The sequence below is a fragment of the Bos mutus genome, chromosome 3 (assembly GCF_027580195.1).
Source record: "Bos mutus isolate GX-2022 chromosome 3, NWIPB_WYAK_1.1, whole genome shotgun sequence".
In the NCBI taxonomy this organism is placed as follows: Eukaryota; Metazoa; Chordata; class Mammalia; order Artiodactyla; family Bovidae; genus Bos; species Bos mutus.
Window position 1 is genome coordinate 107,499,703 of NC_091619.1, and position 19,331 is coordinate 107,519,033.

Here is a 19,331-nt window from a genome sequence, read left to right on the forward strand (position 1 = left end):
GAACCCCGTCCCGACTGAAAGCAGACCTGCCCAACAATCCTAAAACCTCAGGCTAGCTGCAGGGCTGGGCACAGATCTCCACCGAGGCTGGAAGAGCCCTCGAGTTTAAGGGGGGGTGCCCTTTCCATTTCCATTTTCCTTTCTTCAAAATGGATGGTGTGTACAACTTCCTGGCAGGCCAAGGCCCTTGACGGAGGCCCAAGATGCAGAGTGAGGCCCGCCCTCCCTAAAGGTCAGCAATCTGGTGACCCAAAGTTCGCTTCACACCCTCCCACAGGGTTCTGGTTCCTGGCCCAGCGGGGCCTGGGTCCTATCTGGGGGGCAACCTATTAAGTCGTCAGGTTCTCTAAGAGCAGTAATATCTGACTTCTTCCTGACCACTGCCTGGGCCACTCTGAGGGATCTCCAACAGGAAAAAGCACCAAACTATGCCTGCTCTCTTCCTGGATGGACAACTGGAGGAATCTGCCTCCACCACCCAGCAGGTGGGTCCCTGGCTCCTACGAGTGAGGCTCAGATAGAGAGGTGCTAGGCGCAGAAGGTCAAGGTGAGGGGAAGAATCCATCCATGTGGAGGAGAAACACAAGAAACAGTGGTGGGACTTACCAAAAACTGTTTATTGCTCTGCGATTTTCTCTGGAAGCTGTTCACAAGACCCACGACGGCCAAGGGCCAGGTGTGCATCTCGACTGGCCAGATCCACGTGCCCACCTCCTGATCCACATAAACTGAGCACTCGGGGCCCAAAGACAGGCTTCAGGCAAACTGGCTAAATCCCAACAAGAAGAAATGATGCCGCAGATCATTTCCACCTCCCCAAATCCCATGTCCTAGATAATCAAGGAAAACACCACAAATACTGCTCCAAAATAAAACCTGCCCTGGTCCCTCATGTCTGACTGAGGAGCCAGGAGCACCGAGGCTCTGCAGAAGGCAGGAACCCAGCACCAGAAGGCACCCGTTCCTCCCCAGACTAGACGCTGGCCCCACGGTGCACTCTGCCCACGCGGCAGGAAGACCGAAGCAGGGAGCCAAGCCTGAGGATGCCCAGGGTTTCCAATGCGAGTTGTAGCTGGTCCTGCTGCGTACGGCAGGCCCTTAGCAGCTGAGGCCCTCAGAGACTCTTCTGGAAGACCCGGTGCAGGCTCTGGGCCAGGACGTCAGTCTCCTCATAGCCTTCACAGCTTTGCTGCCAGCTCTCTGGCACCTGTTCCATCCCATAGTAGGCGCCAGCAATGGCCCCGGCCATGGTGGCAATGGTGTCTGTGTCCCCACCGAGCGAGATGGAATAGACGAGAGTCCTTTGGAGGCTGTTGAAGGTAGAGGGGATCTCGGGGTCGGGCTCCATGCAGCGCAGGAAGCAATAGATGGCGGTGGGCACAGATTCAAAGGCAGCAATGCCATTTCCTGTGGGGAGGCCACAATATGGGAACTTGACCCCTATTCCCAGGCCCCATGGTGTCCCCAAGTTTCCTGACACTTGTCACAAGTCAACTCTCTAGGCTTCAAGTTAGGCTGGGATTAAGATCACAGCCTGGGTTTAAATCTCGGCTTGCCCACCTGTTGCCTGTGTGATTCCTGTATCTTGGCTTTAGCTCCATGTGCAGAGAGGAAATAAAGTTAGGAACTTTTGCAGGGCTGGTGTGTGAGGGTGAAATGAAATCCTAGAGGTAAAGCACTCTGCAGAGTGCCCAAAACATGGAAAAATGCTGTATGAATAAACAGCAGTTATCACCATCAGCCGTAAAACAACTAACGGCCAGCAGCCGTTTCTGGGTGTTGCAGGTTGAGGGCACTGTTGCCCTAGAGAAGGCTCTGTGCCCAGCCTGCCAAGGAGCCTCCAGAGAATGGTGCTCCTGTTATGGCAGCCCCAGAAGTGTGATGGTGGAGGAGTAACTGCAGGCACCCCTCCTGTCCCATCTAAGAGCCCAAGACTAACCCTGAAGGATGACGGGTGGGGGGCAGGGGGCTACCCACCTAGCTCGGACACCACCTCCTCTCTGGTCACTGAGTCCTGCTCTAGAAGCTCCCCGATCTTCTTCAGTCGGCTGGAGTACGGACGCTCCTCCATGCCCAACCTGTGGATGGGGGCGATATTGCAGGGAGGTCGGAGCCAGCAGGGTGGAGACGGCAGGTGGGGAAGGGTGGGGCAGGGATGTGGTCAGGCTGATACCCAGGCACAGGTGCCAGGGCAAGAAGTGGGAAGGGCTGGGTGGGAGCTGGCTGGTTTGTTCTCTGGGACCCAGAGAGCCCTGAAGTACAGCCTACGCACAGGGCTCTTCCCACCCCTCCTTAGGACCTGCAATTAAAGAAGGAAGGTTTCAGAGACTTCCCAGGTGGTCCAGCGGCTAAGACTCCACACTCCCAGTGCAGGGGGCCTGGGTTCAGTCCTTGATCAGGGAACTAGATCCCACATGCCGTTAACTAAGAGTTCAGACGCTGCAACTAAAGATCCCGCACGCCGCAAGGAAGATCAAAGATCCCTCATGCCGCCACTAAGACCTGGCGTGTGTAATATTATTAACATTAACATTCAAATTAATAATACTTAATATTATTAAGTGGGCTTCCCTGGTGGCTCAGAGGTTAAAGTGTCTGCCTGCAATGCGGGAGACCTGGGTTTGATCCCTGGGTCGGGAAGATCCCCTGGAGAAGGAAATGGCAACCCACTCCAGTATTCTTGCCTGGAGAATCCCATGGACGGTAATAGAAACATTTGTATTCATTAAATATGTATAAAATAAGTAGTAATATGTATTAAATAAGTACTAATACATATTTAATAAATACATATTTTACAAAGGTTTCCGCTTGAGGCAATGCGACCCCACCAGCCTACACATGCACAACAGACGCGCCCCCAGCCCGCCTACTTACTCCCTGGCATCCAGCACGGACTGGGCATCACTCTCCAGCTCTTCCATGTGGCCAAGGAGCTGCTCGAGGAAGTGCTCACTGGACGACTCGCCCTGCAAGGCCAGGTGCACAGCCAGGGCCTGCAGGATGGCACCATTGTAACCCAGGGAGGAGGCGTGTGTCAGCTGGGCCGAGAGCCGGGCAAACTAGGGCAAAGGCAAGGGAGGCGAAGACCTGTGGTTACCCAGGCGTGCAGGAGGGAGATGAGAGGGCCCAGAGGCCAGCCCACCCGGACTATACCTTCTGCACATCCTGGACGCTGCTATAGGCCAGGGAGATGCCGGCCACCCGCATGGCACCCCCGTTGCCGTAGGAGCCTTTGCCATTGAACTGGGCGCGTGCAGGCTCAAAGACATCCCGGCATCTGGGGCTTAGGAGTTTCCTGAAGACGGTGATCACTCCAGCACCGTAACCCCGGTCAGGGTCCTTCTTGTACTCCTGAGCAAACCTAGGGGCGAGGCCACAGGATCACAATTTAAGAGATGCCTGCCATGGCTGGGAGAGAAGAAACCTGGCTGGTTTGGGAAAAGAGGAATCCTGGAGCTGTCACTTCTAGTTTGGGAAGCTGCAGCGGCCCAAAGGACGGTGTCCTGCTGCGGGGTCTGGGGGAGGGTGTCCTGGCATGCACGGACATCGCTGCGCTGGTCAAGGGGTGCAGTAACCCCGCCCACCCGCTTGGCCTCACCTGTGAGCCATGTCCACCTCGTCGAAGGCCTCCTTGGCCAGCAGGGACTGCACCAGCGCCCTGGCCATGGCTGTGTCGTCCGTGTAGCACAGTGCTTCTGCAGGGAGGGCAGGGGGCAGAGATGGAACTGCAGGGCTCGAGGGTGGCGGCTGCGGCCTCCTGCTCACGCTTTTTATCTACTACTTCCAGAAGGCCTCAAGCCAGCCTCTCACTCCCATCCAGTTTCCCAGGCTCTCAGCCATGGGATTTTCGACAGTTCCGTACGCTGAATTGGTCACATGTCCTGCTGATTTCAGATCTCCGGTGTCTTCCCCACCCTCCAACCTGGCCTATATGTGCCGCCAGAAAATTCTTCCTAAGAGTAGAGCATCACTTTCGTCATCACACTCTCCTGCTCAGATGGCTGGCTCTTGCCTTCAGGATGAGGTCCAAATTCACTGCCATGGCCATTTGAAGCCCTTCCTTCCTTATCCATCTTATGTCCCACTGTTCCCCTCCACCTCTTCAGAACCAATCCTGGAGCCTGGGTCACATCCTTCCCACGTGGGGCTGCTCGTCTCCCTCCACCCACCTCCTCTCCTTCCTCTAGGTGCCCGGGTCTTCTGCCCTGGCACTTGTAACACACATCACTGGTTTTGGTAGCTTCTCAGGCTATAAGCTAGTTAGGGACAAGGACTTGCTTTTATCCAAAGAAGACACAGCTGTAGAGAGCAAAGCACACTCCCTAATGAACCCCTTCTTATTCCTCACATCTGACATCTGCCCTCAGCCCCCGGCCCCACCCTGCTCTGTGTATCCCAAGCCCCAACCCTGCCCTCTCTTTACCTTTCACTCTCAGGAGGCCCCCACTCTCTACTTTACCAGCAAGAGAGGCCTACAGTCTCCTACCCGCAGCCACACGCTCTAGTCTCCCCTCAGAGGGACTGAGTCTCTCCTGCAGTCTAGCCCCAGCCTAGTTCCCAGGGGACCTTGCCTTGCCTTTGTCTCCTCAGCTTCTCCTTCTGTGATGCAGCAGAACCCAGTCTCCATTCAACTGGTCCCTGGCACCCAGTTTCCCCCCAGGGAACCACGTCTCTTCCACTCCCAGCCTAGATGGTCAAAGATGGCGCCAATGCCACCTCCAGCCCAGCCAAAAGCACATCCTGTGCCCTGGTTCAGGGATGAATGGGTGACCTAAGCCAGGCCAGTGAGACCACCAGAGACTTCTGCTGGGGCTTCTGTAAAGAGAAACTTCCTCTGCTGGAGATGCTGAGCTAGGAGCTGCTGAGGGCTACCCCATGGAAAGGGTCTGCCTGGCTGAAGCCCACCCAAAAGAATGCAGATCTGAATCAGGAGAGGAACTGAGTCTTGAGTTCCTTTTCATTCCCTCCGGAACCCACTGAAATATAGCTTCCAGGGTTCAACCTTCTACTGACAAAGCTTTCCTAAATCTAGACTCCCCCCGACTTAACTTCTCTGTGGCCTCACATCAGTAACCAGTGTCTTCATCTTGAAATTCCTGAGTTTATTGTTACACACCTCCCCTGCTTCTCCTCCAATAAACTTTTTCCTTCTCTAGCTCCTTTTCTTTCTCCAGGTTTCTGGGTGTGGCTCCTTTTTCTTACTATTCTACGTGATCTCCCAGAAGAATCCTCCTCAGCCGTGACACTGCACTGAGTTCTGAGTGATGAGTTGACCGCACAGGGGAGAGAGAGGCTGAGGGAATAGAGTTTTACAGGCAAAGGGACCGCAATACATGCAAAAGAGTTAGAGGAGGCACGAAGTGCCAGGAAGCGCAGCACAGAAAGCAAAGCCAAGGGTGCTAGAAGATGGAACTGGAACCGCAGGCGAGGGCAGGCCAAGTAGGGTACTTTAAGGAGTGTGGCTCTGTCCTAAGGGTAATGGACAACTACTGCAGAGATTCAGGCCCGGGGAGGCCTCCATATCTGTTCTCAGAAGTGCACTCCAGCTGCGTGGAGATGGGCTGGTGGCGCAATGTTCTGAGAGACCGGGGTAAAACGGGTGAAACTGGCCAGAGGTGTTAAGTACTGGAGTAGGCGCAATCTAGGCGTGGCGTGCCCCGAGACGGCGAACGTTCGGGGCGAGATATGTGAACACGGGGCTCGGATCCTGGACACGCCGAGTCCGAGGTATCCCCGCGTCGTGCAGACCGGGCTCCTCCGGCAGCGGTCCCCTCCCTGCCCGCGTCCCTCGCCGAGCCCCGGGTGCCCGCGGCGCCCGGCCCCGCCCACCTGTCCGCGCGCTCCCGGGAGAGCCGGGGTCCGGCTCCAAATCCTGGACCTGACGCAGGACTGACGTCAGGTCGACGGTGTCGCGCGCCTCGTAGACGGCGCCCACGCAGTCCCCGAGCAGCGCGCCTGCCAGGCAGCCTCGGAAGCGGGAGAGGGAGCGTGCCGCCCCAGCCCCTCCGCAGCCCGCCGCCGTCATCGCTGCCGCCGCCGCCATCCGCGCGGACTCGCCGCCACTTCCGGCGTGGCGGGCGCGCGCCCCCACTGCGCGGCGTCTCAGGCCCCACAGCGCCGCCCCGCGGCCCGGAGTCGCAGAGCCCCCCACGAGAGACCAGGGGCGGTCCCCTGGTCAGATGGGGTCCGGTCTATGTCTTTAGCCCGCATTTCCGCGACTTGTAAGGGCTTTCCTGGTGCCTCGGATGGTAAAGAATCCACCTGCATTCTTTACCATCTGATCGGGAAGATCCTCTGGAGAAGGAAACGGCAACCCACGCCAGTATCCTTGCCTGGAGAATTCTATGGACAGAGGTGTGTGTGTGTGTGTGTGTGTGTGTGTGTGTGAATTCCATGGACAGAGGAGTGTGTGTGTGTATGTGTGTGTTAGTCGCTCAGTCGTGTCCGACTCTTTGCGACCCCATGAACTGTAGCCCACCAGGCTCCTTTGTCCAAGGGATTCTCCAGGCAAGAATACTGAAGTGGATTGCCATTCCCTTCTCCAGAGAAGGTGCTTACGGGGAACAACTTAACAGAGGAGCCTGGTGGACTACAATTAATGTGGTTGCAAAGAGTCGGACCCGACTGAGCAACTGACACTTTCACTTTTCCCCAGAGTTGTAAAGGGGGTCCTAGCCGGCTGGTCGGCCACTGAAGGGCCCTGGAGAGCTGGGCAATGAGCCAGACCTTTGGGTCACTGTCCCCCCTCCCCTGCACGGTTGGCCAGCTGTCCAACCATAGGGTGGCCCCTATTCAGGCCTGGGTGCCCACCTCCAAGCCCTCCCCATCACCCTAGCCCGCTCTGGGCCTCCTCTAGGTATGGAGAGGGGGCAGAGCTGGTTAGAGGTCACACCGCTGGAGTCCAAGGGTGCTGGCTTTAGAGATGGTGTTTCCCATCTTTGCACCTCCACACACAGGAGGGTCAAGAGCCCTCTCTCCCGCTGGCTACATGCAGGGGGAGCAGAGAACCCTCTGCACTGAGAATCCCGACCTTTATTAGATTCGTTCTCTCCGCTCCCCCCATCCCTTCCATTTTCAACCAGCTTTCCTCTCCTCCCTCAGCCCCCTGCCTAGGCCAGCTCCAGCTGGCAGGTCTTGAGTGGACTCAGGGTGCGGTTTGTGGTGCGGGTGAAGGTGTCCACCTCAGGCACAAACTTCTCCGCAGGCACGGTCAGCTTCCGACGGGTGTCCATGCACTTGGTGTCCAACAGCATGGAGTTGGCCTTGCAGGCGATGTCAGCCTGCAGCCGGGCCAGATGCTTGTACAGGGCATCCAGAGCGTCCCTGGGGAGCAGGCATTAACAGCCCACTGCCCCCAGCATGAGACTGAGAACTCAGGGCTGACTGAGCTCACCAGCCTTGAGCCAGGAAGCCAGCAGGGAAGCCCGCAGGCAGCCAGGGACCCCAGTGGTGGGAGGTATCTCCCCGCCCCTCCTGCCCGCTCCCTAGACCTACTGTGCCTGAGCCAGCTTCTGCTTCAGGGCGGCAATGGTTGCCTCTAACTGGTGAACCTCGTCGGTGAGGCCGTACTGTGCCTGGAGGCAGAGGGGCAGGTTGGGAATCCCAGGTCAGCCATACTAGTCTTCTGCCCACAGGCCTGGGGGGTGGTTGCCCTGCGCCAGCACCCCTGCCCCACCAGAAAGTGAGTCATCCTGAGGAACCTTAGCAGGGGGCTTGTGCCCCGCTGGGGTGCCCTCGCACCTGGTCCCTGCAGAGTTCCACGCTGGGCCGGTAGGTCCTGGCCTCTAGCCGTGTGTGGCACAGCTTCAGGTTCTGTAACTTTCTGCGCAGGTCCTCCTCCAGGTGCCGGATGTCCTCATGCAGCTCGGCAATCTCCTCCAAGGTCTGCGGGGACAGAGCGCCCAGTCTCCACTGGTTACCCAGTCCAGGGCTTCCTGGCAGGGCTCATCTCACAGCCGGAAGTCCATGCCCCAGGAGACCACGTGGAGAAGGCTCACATTCTTCTCTTGCCACTTGAGCTCACTGTACAGTTTCTCCATCTCCCGCAGCCGCTTCCTGAAGGCGAATTCCGTGGCAACCCTCTGGGCTTCCAGCTCGTTGTTGGTCTGAGGACAGGAAGTAGGCAGGGCAAAGGGAGGGAATAAGCTCTGGCCACCTGAGGGTGTCGCTCAGGTGCAGGGAGGGATGCCATAAGACAGAGACCGAAAGACAAGGGTGTGTGAGTGCCCGCTGGGGCCAGCTCTTAGCCATGGAGGATCGGGGAGGTGGTGGTGGGGGACTCACCTCAGCAATAGTGAGGGCGATGGCCTCCCTCAGCTCAATGGCCTTTTTCATCTCAGCCTCTCCATGGTCCTTGTTGAACCGACTGAAGTCATCCCACTGCTGGAGTGAGGTGGAGCTGCAGGCGGCAGGAAATAGTAAGAGCATGGCCTCTGCGGGGAGGGAGGGAGAGGGAGTGAAATGTCCTTCTTACCCATTGGGCACACGTGTGGGATTGATCTTCAGAGAGATGTTCGGGGACGTGAGGTTGAGAGAGAGGCAGCCTCTGTCAATGTCCAGTGTCTCCATTTTGCCACGATGGTCAGAGTTGAGCCGCTGTCGGGCTTCCTGCAGGAGGCTGGGGCGGCGGAAGAGACTGGATCAGTGAATCATCCCTCCAAAGCAGCCCCGGAACACAGTCCCCCACCCTGGTACTGAAGGGACAGGGAGGGATGGGAAAGCTGAGCTGACAGAGGAGCTGCTGCTGCAGTTGAGACAAAGATGGGCACAGCTGGATGAGCCCCCTACAGACAAAATTAGGGCACCCAAATGCTTGTACACACCCACAGGGCACACTCAAATAGCTACACCCACATGGCTCACGTGCCCAGAAAGTCAGGGATGATGGCAAATGGACTCATCCCTCATGTTTCCAATCAATAGATAATGGCTGCTGAGAGCAGTGTCACGAGAAGTATTCTGAGACCATGTCCAAGCGGTGCAAAAAGTGCTACGATCAGTGAGTGAGTGGTTTCTGCCATGGGCACAGAGGGGGCAGAAGGCAGCCTGAGAAGCAGTGACTAGTTACCCATGATACACAGGTTCTGGGTTGAAAACACAGCCTCCCAAGGCAGGGGAACATGAGAATGCCGTGTCTTTCTCTTACAAGAGCTTCTCAAAGGCCTGGCTGATCTTCTGTTGCAAGGCCTTCTTGGTGGCCTCAATGACCTCCACCTCTTTGTGCAGCTCCTCCTCCACAGGGTCCTTCACCACATCAATGTCACGCCGACTCTCCCGCAGGGTCAGGCATTCAATTGCCACATCCAGAGGTAGGTTCTTGGCCTGCAGGTTTTGCTCCGCTGACTCTTTCATCTAGAAGAGAGAGGGCACAGGGGGCTGGTGGGGCCATCCTACTGGGAAGCAGCTCTCATCACCACTTTAGCCAAGGGGACAGTGAGTGACTCAGATGGACAAGCCACCAAATACCCAGACCCGAAAGAGGGGAAGGAGAGGAGGTCGTCCTTGAGCAGGATCTCCTGGCACCCTGCCCTGGCTCCCTGCCTGTGCCAGGGCGTCAATCTCAGCATCTAAATCCGTCAGACACTTGTCCAGCATCTCCTTCCATCGGCTGACAGTATCGATCCTCTCTGCCAGCCGCGTCCTATTGTCATGTTCATCCCAAATGGTCTGGAAGAGACAGACACAGATAAAGAGGCTGTCGGGGGCTGGGAGCTATCCCTTCACCACCCAGCTGGACTCTGGACCCCCAACCTGGTTGTTGGTCTCGTTGCGGAGGACCCGGGCCTCCTGGCGGATCTGGTGTGAGGCATCTCGCTGGCGCTCGGCGTTGGTGGACAACAGGTAGCTGCTGGTCTGCCAGTCCGGCAACCGGAAGCGTGGACTGGGCTTGACGCTCAGCGTGGCCATGGTGCAGGTCCTGAAGGGTCAGGCCCCTAGGCCTGTTCCAGGACACCTAACTCTGCAGGAGGGGGCAAACAGGTGGCAGGAGACCACGCAGGAGAGCCTCTCCTGGACTGCAGCCCCTCTAAAGGACATGCTCCTGTCCACTTTGCTTCAATTCCCTTCCTTCTGGAAGCCTGCTTGGGAACAGCTCTCCCTACATTCAACTGTTTGAGGCATTAACTAAGTTTCCTCCCACCCGACTATCCACAGACACAAACTGTGGCACCCTTCCCTTACTGTGGCACCTTCACCCTGGAGCAGGTGAAAGGGGATAATGGGGTCCCTCTGGGTGTGTGTGTTAGACCAGGTGCTTAGTAGGGCTGGCAGAGTGGTTGGGTAGCAGGAATCGTTGTTGTTTAGCAGGAATTGTTGCTGTTTAGTCGCTAAGTCTGGTCCGACTCTTTGCAACCCCGTGGACTGTAGCCCTCTGTCCATGGGGTTTCCCAGACAAGAATACTGGAGTGAGTTGCCATTTCCTTCTCCAGGGGATCTTCCCGACCCAGGAATTGAACTTGCCTCTCCTGCACTGGAAGGCTGATTCTTTAGGGCTGAACCACCAGGGAAGCCCTAGTGTTAGTCTCTCAGTCATGTCCGACTCTTTGCGACCCCATGGACTGTAGCCCGCCAGGATGTTCTGTCCATGGAATTCTCCAGACAAAGATACTGGAGTGGGTAGCCATTCCCTCTCCAGGGGATCTTCCCTACCCAGGCGCCGAACCCGGGTCTCCTGCACTGCAGGCGGATTCTTTACCGTCTGAGCCACCCGGGGAAGCCCAGGGAAGCCCTGGGTAGCAGGAAAAATAGACCTTAATCCAATTTCCATCCCTACTTGCAGCAACTAAAGTCCTGTGGGTTTTCTTTTCTTTCCCTGCCCTAGCTTTGGGACAAGATCCGGAGGGATCGAAGAGAAGGAGCCCTGTTCTCCGTTTGGAAAAGACAGGCTAGTCTTGCCGGGGGCTACAAGTTGGCTCTAGGGAACTGGGGGTGGGGGCGCTGGTCCCCTCCCCACCTGGCCGTCACGTTCCCTCTCTCCGCCCTCTACTGGAGGAGGAGGAGGAGAGGGGGGCAGTGAGGGATCCCCACTGGGAGGAGCCGGGCTTTGTCTGGTTCCCAGCGCAGCCCCTCCCGTCCTCTCCCAGGATAGTCATCTTTAGTTTATATTACTACCCCGGCACGAAGAAAGGAGCGGGAGGGAGATCGGCCCTGGGTGTAAGCACCCCGCCTCCGCCAGCCCGGTCCCCTCGTCCTCTCACCTCCTTCCGCGCTCGCACTTCCGCCTCCCTCGGCCAGCTCCTCTGTTAAGCGCCCCCGGTTGCCAGGCATCCCAGTTGCTAGGCACCCCGCTCTCGGCGCGCCGTTCACCTCCGCCCGCCTGTTTAGTTTGGCCACCGCCGGGCGGCGGCGGCGGCTTTGGGGGCCCAGAGGCCTTCCAGGTAGGAAAGGGCCGGCGGCTGGGCTGGTGCTGCGGATGGTGCAGCGAGGAGGAGGAGGGCGTCAGGATACGGCCCTCACTTCGTTGACAACCATTTTTATTTTGATAAAGGTCACCCACCAACATAGCAAAAAAAAAAAAAAAGATACCAAAGTCATCCTCAGGCTCACTCCCCAGTAAGTATCCTTCCAGAATGTGTATACATTTAACACTGTTTACGCACCTTCTTTTGATCCTATATTTCCCAACAATTTCATCATCTGCTTGACGTCATAAAAGGAATGATCATCGTATTTGGAGAGAGCACGTCCCTGGGAGAGGTCACTGAGGTTTTGGAAGTAGTAATGCAAACAATTCGACCATTTCTTTAAAAGGAGAAGGGGGGGGAAATTCAACCGTGCCAGGACCGTTTTAGGTATTGGAAAATGTTGATCGTTAATGTACATAACTAATAGGTGAGGCAGGCATGACCCCCATTTTCGCCAGCAACTAAAGAGCCTGGCGAGGATGGAAAAGTTTGGTCCCTAGGTCTATCTTCTCTCAGTTACGACTCCACACTGCCTCTAGTGGTGGCGCTGGGCAAGAGGGTGGCAGGGATGCCAGCCTCAGCTTGCCGGCCAGCTGCTCTTCGGAGGGCTGCGGAGAAAGATCCTAGGAGGTGGATGCTCTGACCACCACCGTCTTACCGGCGAGAAAACAGGCTCAGAAAAGTGAGGAACCCTGTGCCCAGGGTCACATGACTAAGTGGTAGAGCCTGGATCCAAACTCAGGCCGTCTGCTTCAGAGGCTAAGTTCAGGTTTGATAGATGGAGGATAAGAGGAGTCCAACAGGACTCCTCAGTTTTAAAACAACAGTGAGTGTTGGGGGGTGGGGGGCGGGTGGAGGGGAGCGCGTCACAGAGAGAAGAGAGGTTAGAGAACCTAGGACTTGGTAGGCAAGGGGATGATGAGGTTGGTTTTTGAGTAGTTTGAGGTGATTGTCGTGGATCCGGTACCGCAGTCTAGCCGACAGAAATGTGAGTCTGGAACTCTGCAGAGAGACTGAGGTTGGAAACATTTCCAAGACTTCTTTAATCACAAAATTTTTTTTCCACAGAATATTTTCTAAACTCTAATACATGGCTCACAAGCCAGACATGCATGGAAATTTGTGATATAGCTCTTTATGCTAGGATTAACGAAGACAGAAAAATATAAATCCCTGGACAAATTGTTAGAAAAAATGATCGGATTTTGGCATAGATATTTGGAAACGTAACCAGAAGAAGTAAACAAATATGGAAGAATGCTGGTGGCTTCAGCACGTATCTCTGACTGTGGTGGCCTTGATGTTCATGACTCCTGAGGCTTCGGCACATCCTGACCAGGGACAGAAGGTGTTAGAAGAAAAGGTCAGACAGCTGATGGACTGGACTAAGAGAGACAGAGTGATGAGAATGAATACTGCCGCGTTCAACCATTTTGTATTAGAAAAGCCCAGAAACTATTCCGTTATTGCAATGTTTACTGCTCTCCAGAGGTTTAGATCATGTGCACCGTGCAAACTTGCTGTTGAAGAATTTCAGGTCTTGGCAGGTTCCTGGCAATTCTCCAGTGCATTCAGCAACAAGGTATTTTTTGCTATGCTGGATTTTGATGAAAGCCCTGAGGTCTTTAAAACACTCCAGGTGAAGGGAGGTCCAGTTGTCCTCCATCTTCCTGCTAAAAGTGAATTCACAGCAGATGACATTTATAATTTCCAAGTAAGGGATATCTCTGCGCAGCATATGTTCACATGGGTAGACGACAGAACTGGGAGATGGATGGGCAATTTCACAACCAGACAGCCTGTACATTTTCACTATCCCTTCAAGTTAGGGATATCTGTGGCTCTCATCGGTGGACTTGTGTATGTATTGAAATGGAAGAGGACGTTTATTTTTAGCAAAAATTTTTGGGCGGTTTTAGCTCTGTGTTTTGTAATCTTGATGTCATCTGGTCGAATGTGGATTCATATACGAGGAGCCCCGTTTGCTGAAAGCAAAACTCACACAGGACAGACACATTATATTCAAGACACGTATTTCTTTCAGTATGTAGCAGAAATGTACATCATTTCTCTGTTTTATATGTGCATTACCCTGGGAATGGTGCTGTTAAGTACAGCTGCCACCTCTCGTATGAACATTATAAGGAGGAAGATAATGTCCGTGACTGGTATGTGTCTACTTGTCATCTTCTTCAGTTGGCTGCTTTCTCTCGTCAGACTTAAATATCATGTCTATCCATTCAGAATTCTCATGAATTAAAAAGGCTCCTAGAGATGTTAAACAAGGAAGCAAGAAACTTTTTTTTTTAATGTGGAGACAAAAACATGAAGCGGAAGAATATGAACTCATAACTTCTTTAAGTGATTGAGATTTAGCCAAAGGAGACATGTGGTGCTTTGGTAATAACAAGCTGGGTTTTTTTTCTCAAAATCTGTTATGGTATGTATCTTCTCTGTTCTTCTCAATTTTCTCCTCCCAGTAAATGTCATATATTACCTTACTTAGTGAATTCCAATGACTAAGACCCTCATAGTATATACTTTTTCTCAAAAGAGGACCATGTTTGAAAGTCCCTTAATTAATGCTTTGTCAGCTGATCTTATTCTAATATGAAAAATGTCTTGATAAGGTGTTCATCCAAGTTATGCCTGTAGTGCCTTTCTTGGAGGTGTGTATTTGCACAGCTTACTAAGTGTCCTGCTCCCGGAGCCTTCTCTTTCTTTAGAGTGCACTTCCAGTGTCTAGAGGCAGATAGAGTATCCTTGGTGCTCCATCTTCCAAGTCTTTCCTGCTGAAATACGTTTTTGTGCTTCTTGATGGTTGTAGATATTACAAACTAATTAAATACTGGATTATTTCTCCATGATTATTAATTACTTCTTAACTGGAAAGGGTTCAGATAAATTTTTTAAATTTTTCTTTCAAGAGGACAATTTCTAACAAAATACTAGTTCCTATTTTGGTCTTGCTGTGAGGTTGTTTTCGATTAAATTTAAATCCAAGGGGAAAATAAAGACAATTCAGAGGATGAATGATGATTTTATTCATCCTTTTCTGTTTGGAGGCATGCTAAAATATCAGGTTATTTCCAATATGCAGAAATGTAAAATGGAACGTCTTAAAAGTGGTTCTATTTCAGCCTTTTTACCCTTTTAAGTGGAAAATCAAAGTACAAATTTGGAGCTCCCCCTCCCCAACTATTTAACCGTTTACCATTCTTCTATTTTATATAGATAATCAAAGTTAAGTCCTAAATAGTTTATTAATCTTGGCAAATAACAGCAAGTTTGTATTTTACTATTAAACTCTCGTCATCCCTCTGGAAATTTCTATTTTAGAAAAGTTAGAACTTTGTGAAAATGTTTTTCAAGCAACAACAATTTAGTGTTACATGAGAAATTTCTGCAGATTTTCAAATTAATACCAAAAGGGTCTTTTTTTGGAGTACAATAAATTTTTATTATACAGCAATTTTTTTAAAAAAGACTTTGTCATAGAATTCATCTTCACATTAGAGATTCCCACAGTGAGGGAACAATTTATTACTTATAATTTTATATTTATGGACAGATTATTTTAGGGCAAGTAAACACATTTGAGGATTAAGTCTTAGTTTAGCATCTGTAACATTTTGAAACATATCTAAAGGGACCTCTTCCCTACATGAAACTTCTGTATGTTCAGAGTATTCAGAAAATCTCCAGGCTCTTCTTCCTAGGATTTAGAAATCAGTAATGTAAAATATCATCATTTCTAATTTTAAAATTTCCCTCAGACATGTAACTATCAGTAACTAGTATCAACTGAACAGCGCTGGGAAGTTTGCAGAAACTAAACACTGCCTAACTTTTTGCGAAGTCTTTACTCTTGAATTAACAGTCTTTCCCTTTCTCTACCATCCTAGGACAAGTATTGAAGTCTGATCAGATACTGAGAATAATAAAGCTGAATTCCCTTTAAAAGTTTGATAAATTAAAAGGCAAAGGCTCATATGTAACCTTTAATTATACTGTGAGTCTTAAGAGAAGCTGAGAGATACCCCAATAACTCCCCAGCATACGGAACTCAGCCTGACAATTTCTTGGTTACAATTGCTCTCAAATCTTTCTTCAAAGATTATATTCTAAAAACAAGCAGGGGGACCTCTGTGATGGTCCAGTGGTAAAGAATTTGCCTCGTAATGCAGGGGATACGGGTTCAATCCCTGATTGGGGAACTAAGACCCTACAGACCTCAGGCAACTGAGCCCACACACCATGGTTGCTGAACCCATGTGCCATAACTAGAGAGTCCACGCACCACAACAAAAGATTCCGCGTGAGGCAACGAAGATTCTGTGTTCTGCAACTAAGACCCGATGTGGCCAAATAATTTTTTTTTTTTTTTTTCAAAAAGAGATACTTAAAAAAAAAATCACCAGGTTTTGGTTCAGTGGTTAATAATCTGCCTGTCAAAGCAGGGGACACAGGTTCAATTCCTGGTCCGGGTAGATCCCACATGCCTGAGTAACTAAGCCCATGTGCCACTGCTGAGCCCACACTCCACAAGAGAAGCCACTGGAATCAGAAGCTCATGCAGTGTAACTAGAGAAAGCCTGATCACAGCAACAAAGACCCAGTGCTGCCAATAAATGAATAATACGTTTTTAAAAGTTACAAAATAACCAGGTTGAAAAAGAAATCAAGTGATTAAGAGATTTGTTTCACCAATGGACTTTTATCTGTTATTGCCTTCTTATTGTGAGTTGAAGAGCATGACAGAGCAGAGGCAAGGAGGTGTACAATCAGTTCTCAAGGTGTTAAGTCTAAAAGGTCAGCAGTTTCATAGCATAGCCATGACTTTATAGATGCCCACATCATGATGGTTGAAATAACAAAGCCCCGCAAATGTGAAAGTTGAGAGCCAAAAAGCCTGCTGTGGCAGCTTTCTGTGATGCCTCTGCCGGAACATGGTCACAACTTGTCCAGTGCCCCAGTGACTGTGAAGAGAGAGGGCTGCAGCCAGTCCATCCCAGAGCAAGGATTCAAACATGCTGCTGGAAGTAGGCCTCCAGCCAAAACACTGACAACCCTCTCACCAGTCTAGTGGAGCTGCAACTTTGAATCCAGAATGGTGGCTGCATGTTGGGTGAACAGCCTGTATCCCACACACCAACCCAGAGGGGGTCAGTCCTGGAGAAACACTGAGATGCCTGGGTCTGACCACTGGTGTTTGGAGGAACAGAGCCTGTACTCCTCAGGCACCATAGAGGACACTTGGCCACCAGAGCTGCTCTGTCACTCCCTTAAAGGGTCTTAACATAGATAAGATTTAAAACCATCTTCCAATATAGTAAAAAAAAAAAAAATACTATTCAAGGGAATACCACAAATGGCAAATTTTTATAACCTAAAATCTTTGTAAGAGGACAAAAACAAATTAGAAAAATTAAACTAATAAAATGGTTCGGCAACCTTAATTTTACATTTGTATAAAAATATTACAAGTGGGGCTTCCCTGGTGGCTCAGTGGTAAAGAATCCACCTGCCAATGCAGGAGACATGGGTTTGATCCCTGGTCTGGGAAGATCCCACATGCCACAGAGCAAGTACCTGTGCCACAACCGCTGAGCCTGTATTCTAGAGCCAGGGAGCCATAACTACTGAACCTATGTGCTACAACTATTGAAGCCCACATACCCTAGAGCCTGTGTGCCACGATAAGAGAAGCCTCCTCAGTGAGAAGCTCTCGCAATGCAAGAGAAAAGCATATGTAGCAACAAAGACCCAGCACAGCCAAAACAAAATTACAAATGAAAACCATCCGAATGACGGTTGTGACTGAAATCCTGTTTAGTAAAGCATCAACACTATTCTGATGTTTTTGGTTTCGGTTTTTGCAACATAATGTGCAAATTCCATCTAGCGGTAAAGAGTACTTTATGCTGCAGTAAAGAGTAATACTGTACAGTTAGCAGTTGCAACTATCTTTGAACTGGGCTGTTTCTGAGGTCAGTTAGCGAAAAAGTCTATTAATAATTTGTTTCAGCTGAGAAACAGACATCATATAAAGTTTCATAATTCATAAGCCATGAATATGTCTGCTTTTCTTTTTAAATAAGTGAACCCAAGCATTATTCTTTTTTTTTCAAGCATTATTCTTAAAGGAAAATATTTTAATGGAAAATAGTATGAGAAAAGTGCTGCTCTATAAAGGCATTGCAAAGATCTTTATAGATTGTAGAAATTATAGAAGTAACAAAAGTGACAAGGTAGGAAAATAGCCATCTTTTTTTCAACAGATAAAAACTAGATTCCTGTCCTTTATGATAGAAACATATCAAACATTGTAAAAATGATCTTGTCCTCTCTTGGCACTGACAGATTAACCTAATTAATTTCCTTAGAGCAGCTGCAAGCTGTGCAAGTTTCAGCAGCCAAACAATTTGTCAAACGATCAAAGGACTGAAACATGGAAACTAAGAGAACTTAAGAGTTCAAGATGTACGGCCCCCCCTCCTAAAATGAAAAACCACCTTGGAATTTCCCTTAGAACGACCACCTCACTTCTGTATGTCTTACTATAGTGCTCTGAGCACCCTTTTCTCTGAAGAAAGTTTCAAGCAGCTGGATTTTAATAGAATTGGTGACTTGTTCTGTCCAGTTCAGCCTGTCTTATTAATCAGTCAGAGCAATTGGTTGATTACTGTCTGCCAAGATAAACGTCATGATTTTCTGGTACACTTGTGTATGCTACCAGGCTTCTCTGGTGGCTTGGATGGTAAAGAACCTGCATCTGCCTGCAAGGCAGGAGACTCGGGTTCAATCCCTGGGTCAGGAAGATGCACTGGAGAAGGGGAAGGCTACCCACTCCAGTATTCTTGCGTGGAGAATTCCATGGACAGAGGAGCCTGGAGGGCTCCAGTCCATGAGGTCGCAAAGAGTTGGATACAACTGAGTGACTACACTTTCACTTTTTCACTATGTTTACTACAGCCTGACTTATCAGGGCATGTCTTAGCATCGCTGTTACACATATTTCCCCCATTTAAGTGTATGAATCTGGATATAGTTATTGATGTTTTCTGAACTTATATCAGTGGTTTTAGGGCAAGACTGACATTAGAGTGATTTTCTTCTATTTGTCAAACTTAACAGCTGACACACATAGTTAAAGAAACTCAAACCATCAGCATTTGTTAGTTAAGGTAACCAGTGCTTCTTCAGCATCAGTAACAAGATCCTTCAAGAACACAAACTGTACCATGAGGGTTGCACAGAGTCTGGGGACATGGAGGTGGGGGAAGCCTGGGGTGCAGGATACATAATAGCAAGATGGCATCAGACTGAATTCTCTGATGTTCTGGAGAACATAAATAGGGTAAACATATAAAGAAGGGACAAGTTTTTAATATTTAGGTTGGAATCCTTTAAAGTAGTTGAGTTCCTCCTAGGTAAGGAGCTCATTCTTATGGGGATTCCTGCTTGGTTGGAGGCCTCAGGTCCTGCTAGGGTTCCTTTGAGTCAAACATTTGCAGACCGGGCAAAGAGCGATGGGGGCTGTGGAGTCAGCTCCATCCGAGGGGGACAGCCACTCCTGAGCTTCCCCTTGCGGCAGCTGTGAAAGGGCTCTGAAGCAATAGTGAAACCGATGAATCGCTTTACGTTTGAAGGGATTTTTATGTGAGATCGTCTGATTTTTTAAATGTTCAGTCAGTTCAGTTCAGTCGCTCAGTCGTGTCCGACTCTTTGCGACCCCGTGGACTGCAGCACACCAGGCTTCACTGTCCATCGCTACCTTTTAAATGTTAGCAACCAATAAAAATATTTTCAACACCGAACAAAAATTATTTGCAGACTGAAACTGGCGGCCAAGTTGAGACCCCTGAGTTTAGTCTATTAAGTTCAATTATGAAACGAGAAGTGATATAGCTGAGGCCACGCGGC

The 19,331-nt window shown here is 50.7% G+C and overlaps 2 protein-coding genes and 1 pseudogene across 2 annotated transcripts; all 3 read right to left on the reverse strand.

Annotated features, from left to right (window-relative positions):
• Positions 1-596: 596 nt before the first annotated feature.
• On the reverse strand, positions 597-6,070 carry ADPRS (ADP-ribosylserine hydrolase). The gene is made up of 6 exons (XM_070368435.1): positions 5,833-6,070; positions 3,602-3,698; positions 3,157-3,364; positions 2,878-3,062; positions 1,978-2,078; positions 597-1,407 (listed from the first exon to the last, which is right to left on the reverse strand). The coding sequence occupies exons 1-6, from the start codon at positions 6,044-6,046 to the stop codon at positions 1,115-1,117; spliced, it is 1,098 nt and encodes a 365-aa protein (XP_070224536.1). The 5' UTR covers positions 6,047-6,070; the 3' UTR covers positions 597-1,114.
• Positions 6,071-7,037: 967 nt separating this feature from the next.
• Positions 7,038-11,439, reverse strand: TEKT2 (tektin 2). Its single transcript, XM_005892648.2, has 10 exons — positions 11,199-11,439; positions 9,754-9,961; positions 9,544-9,669; positions 9,149-9,354; positions 8,477-8,620; positions 8,287-8,401; positions 8,001-8,108; positions 7,744-7,887; positions 7,498-7,577; positions 7,038-7,326 (listed from the first exon to the last, which is right to left on the reverse strand). The coding sequence occupies exons 2-10, from the start codon at positions 9,907-9,909 to the stop codon at positions 7,113-7,115; spliced, it is 1,293 nt and encodes a 430-aa protein (XP_005892710.1). The 5' UTR covers positions 9,910-9,961; positions 11,199-11,439; the 3' UTR covers positions 7,038-7,112.
• A 3,466-nt stretch (positions 11,440-14,905) lies between these two features.
• Positions 14,906-18,474, reverse strand: LOC138986267 (succinate dehydrogenase [ubiquinone] cytochrome b small subunit, mitochondrial pseudogene; annotated as a pseudogene).
• Positions 18,475-19,331: the final 857 nt, after the last annotated feature.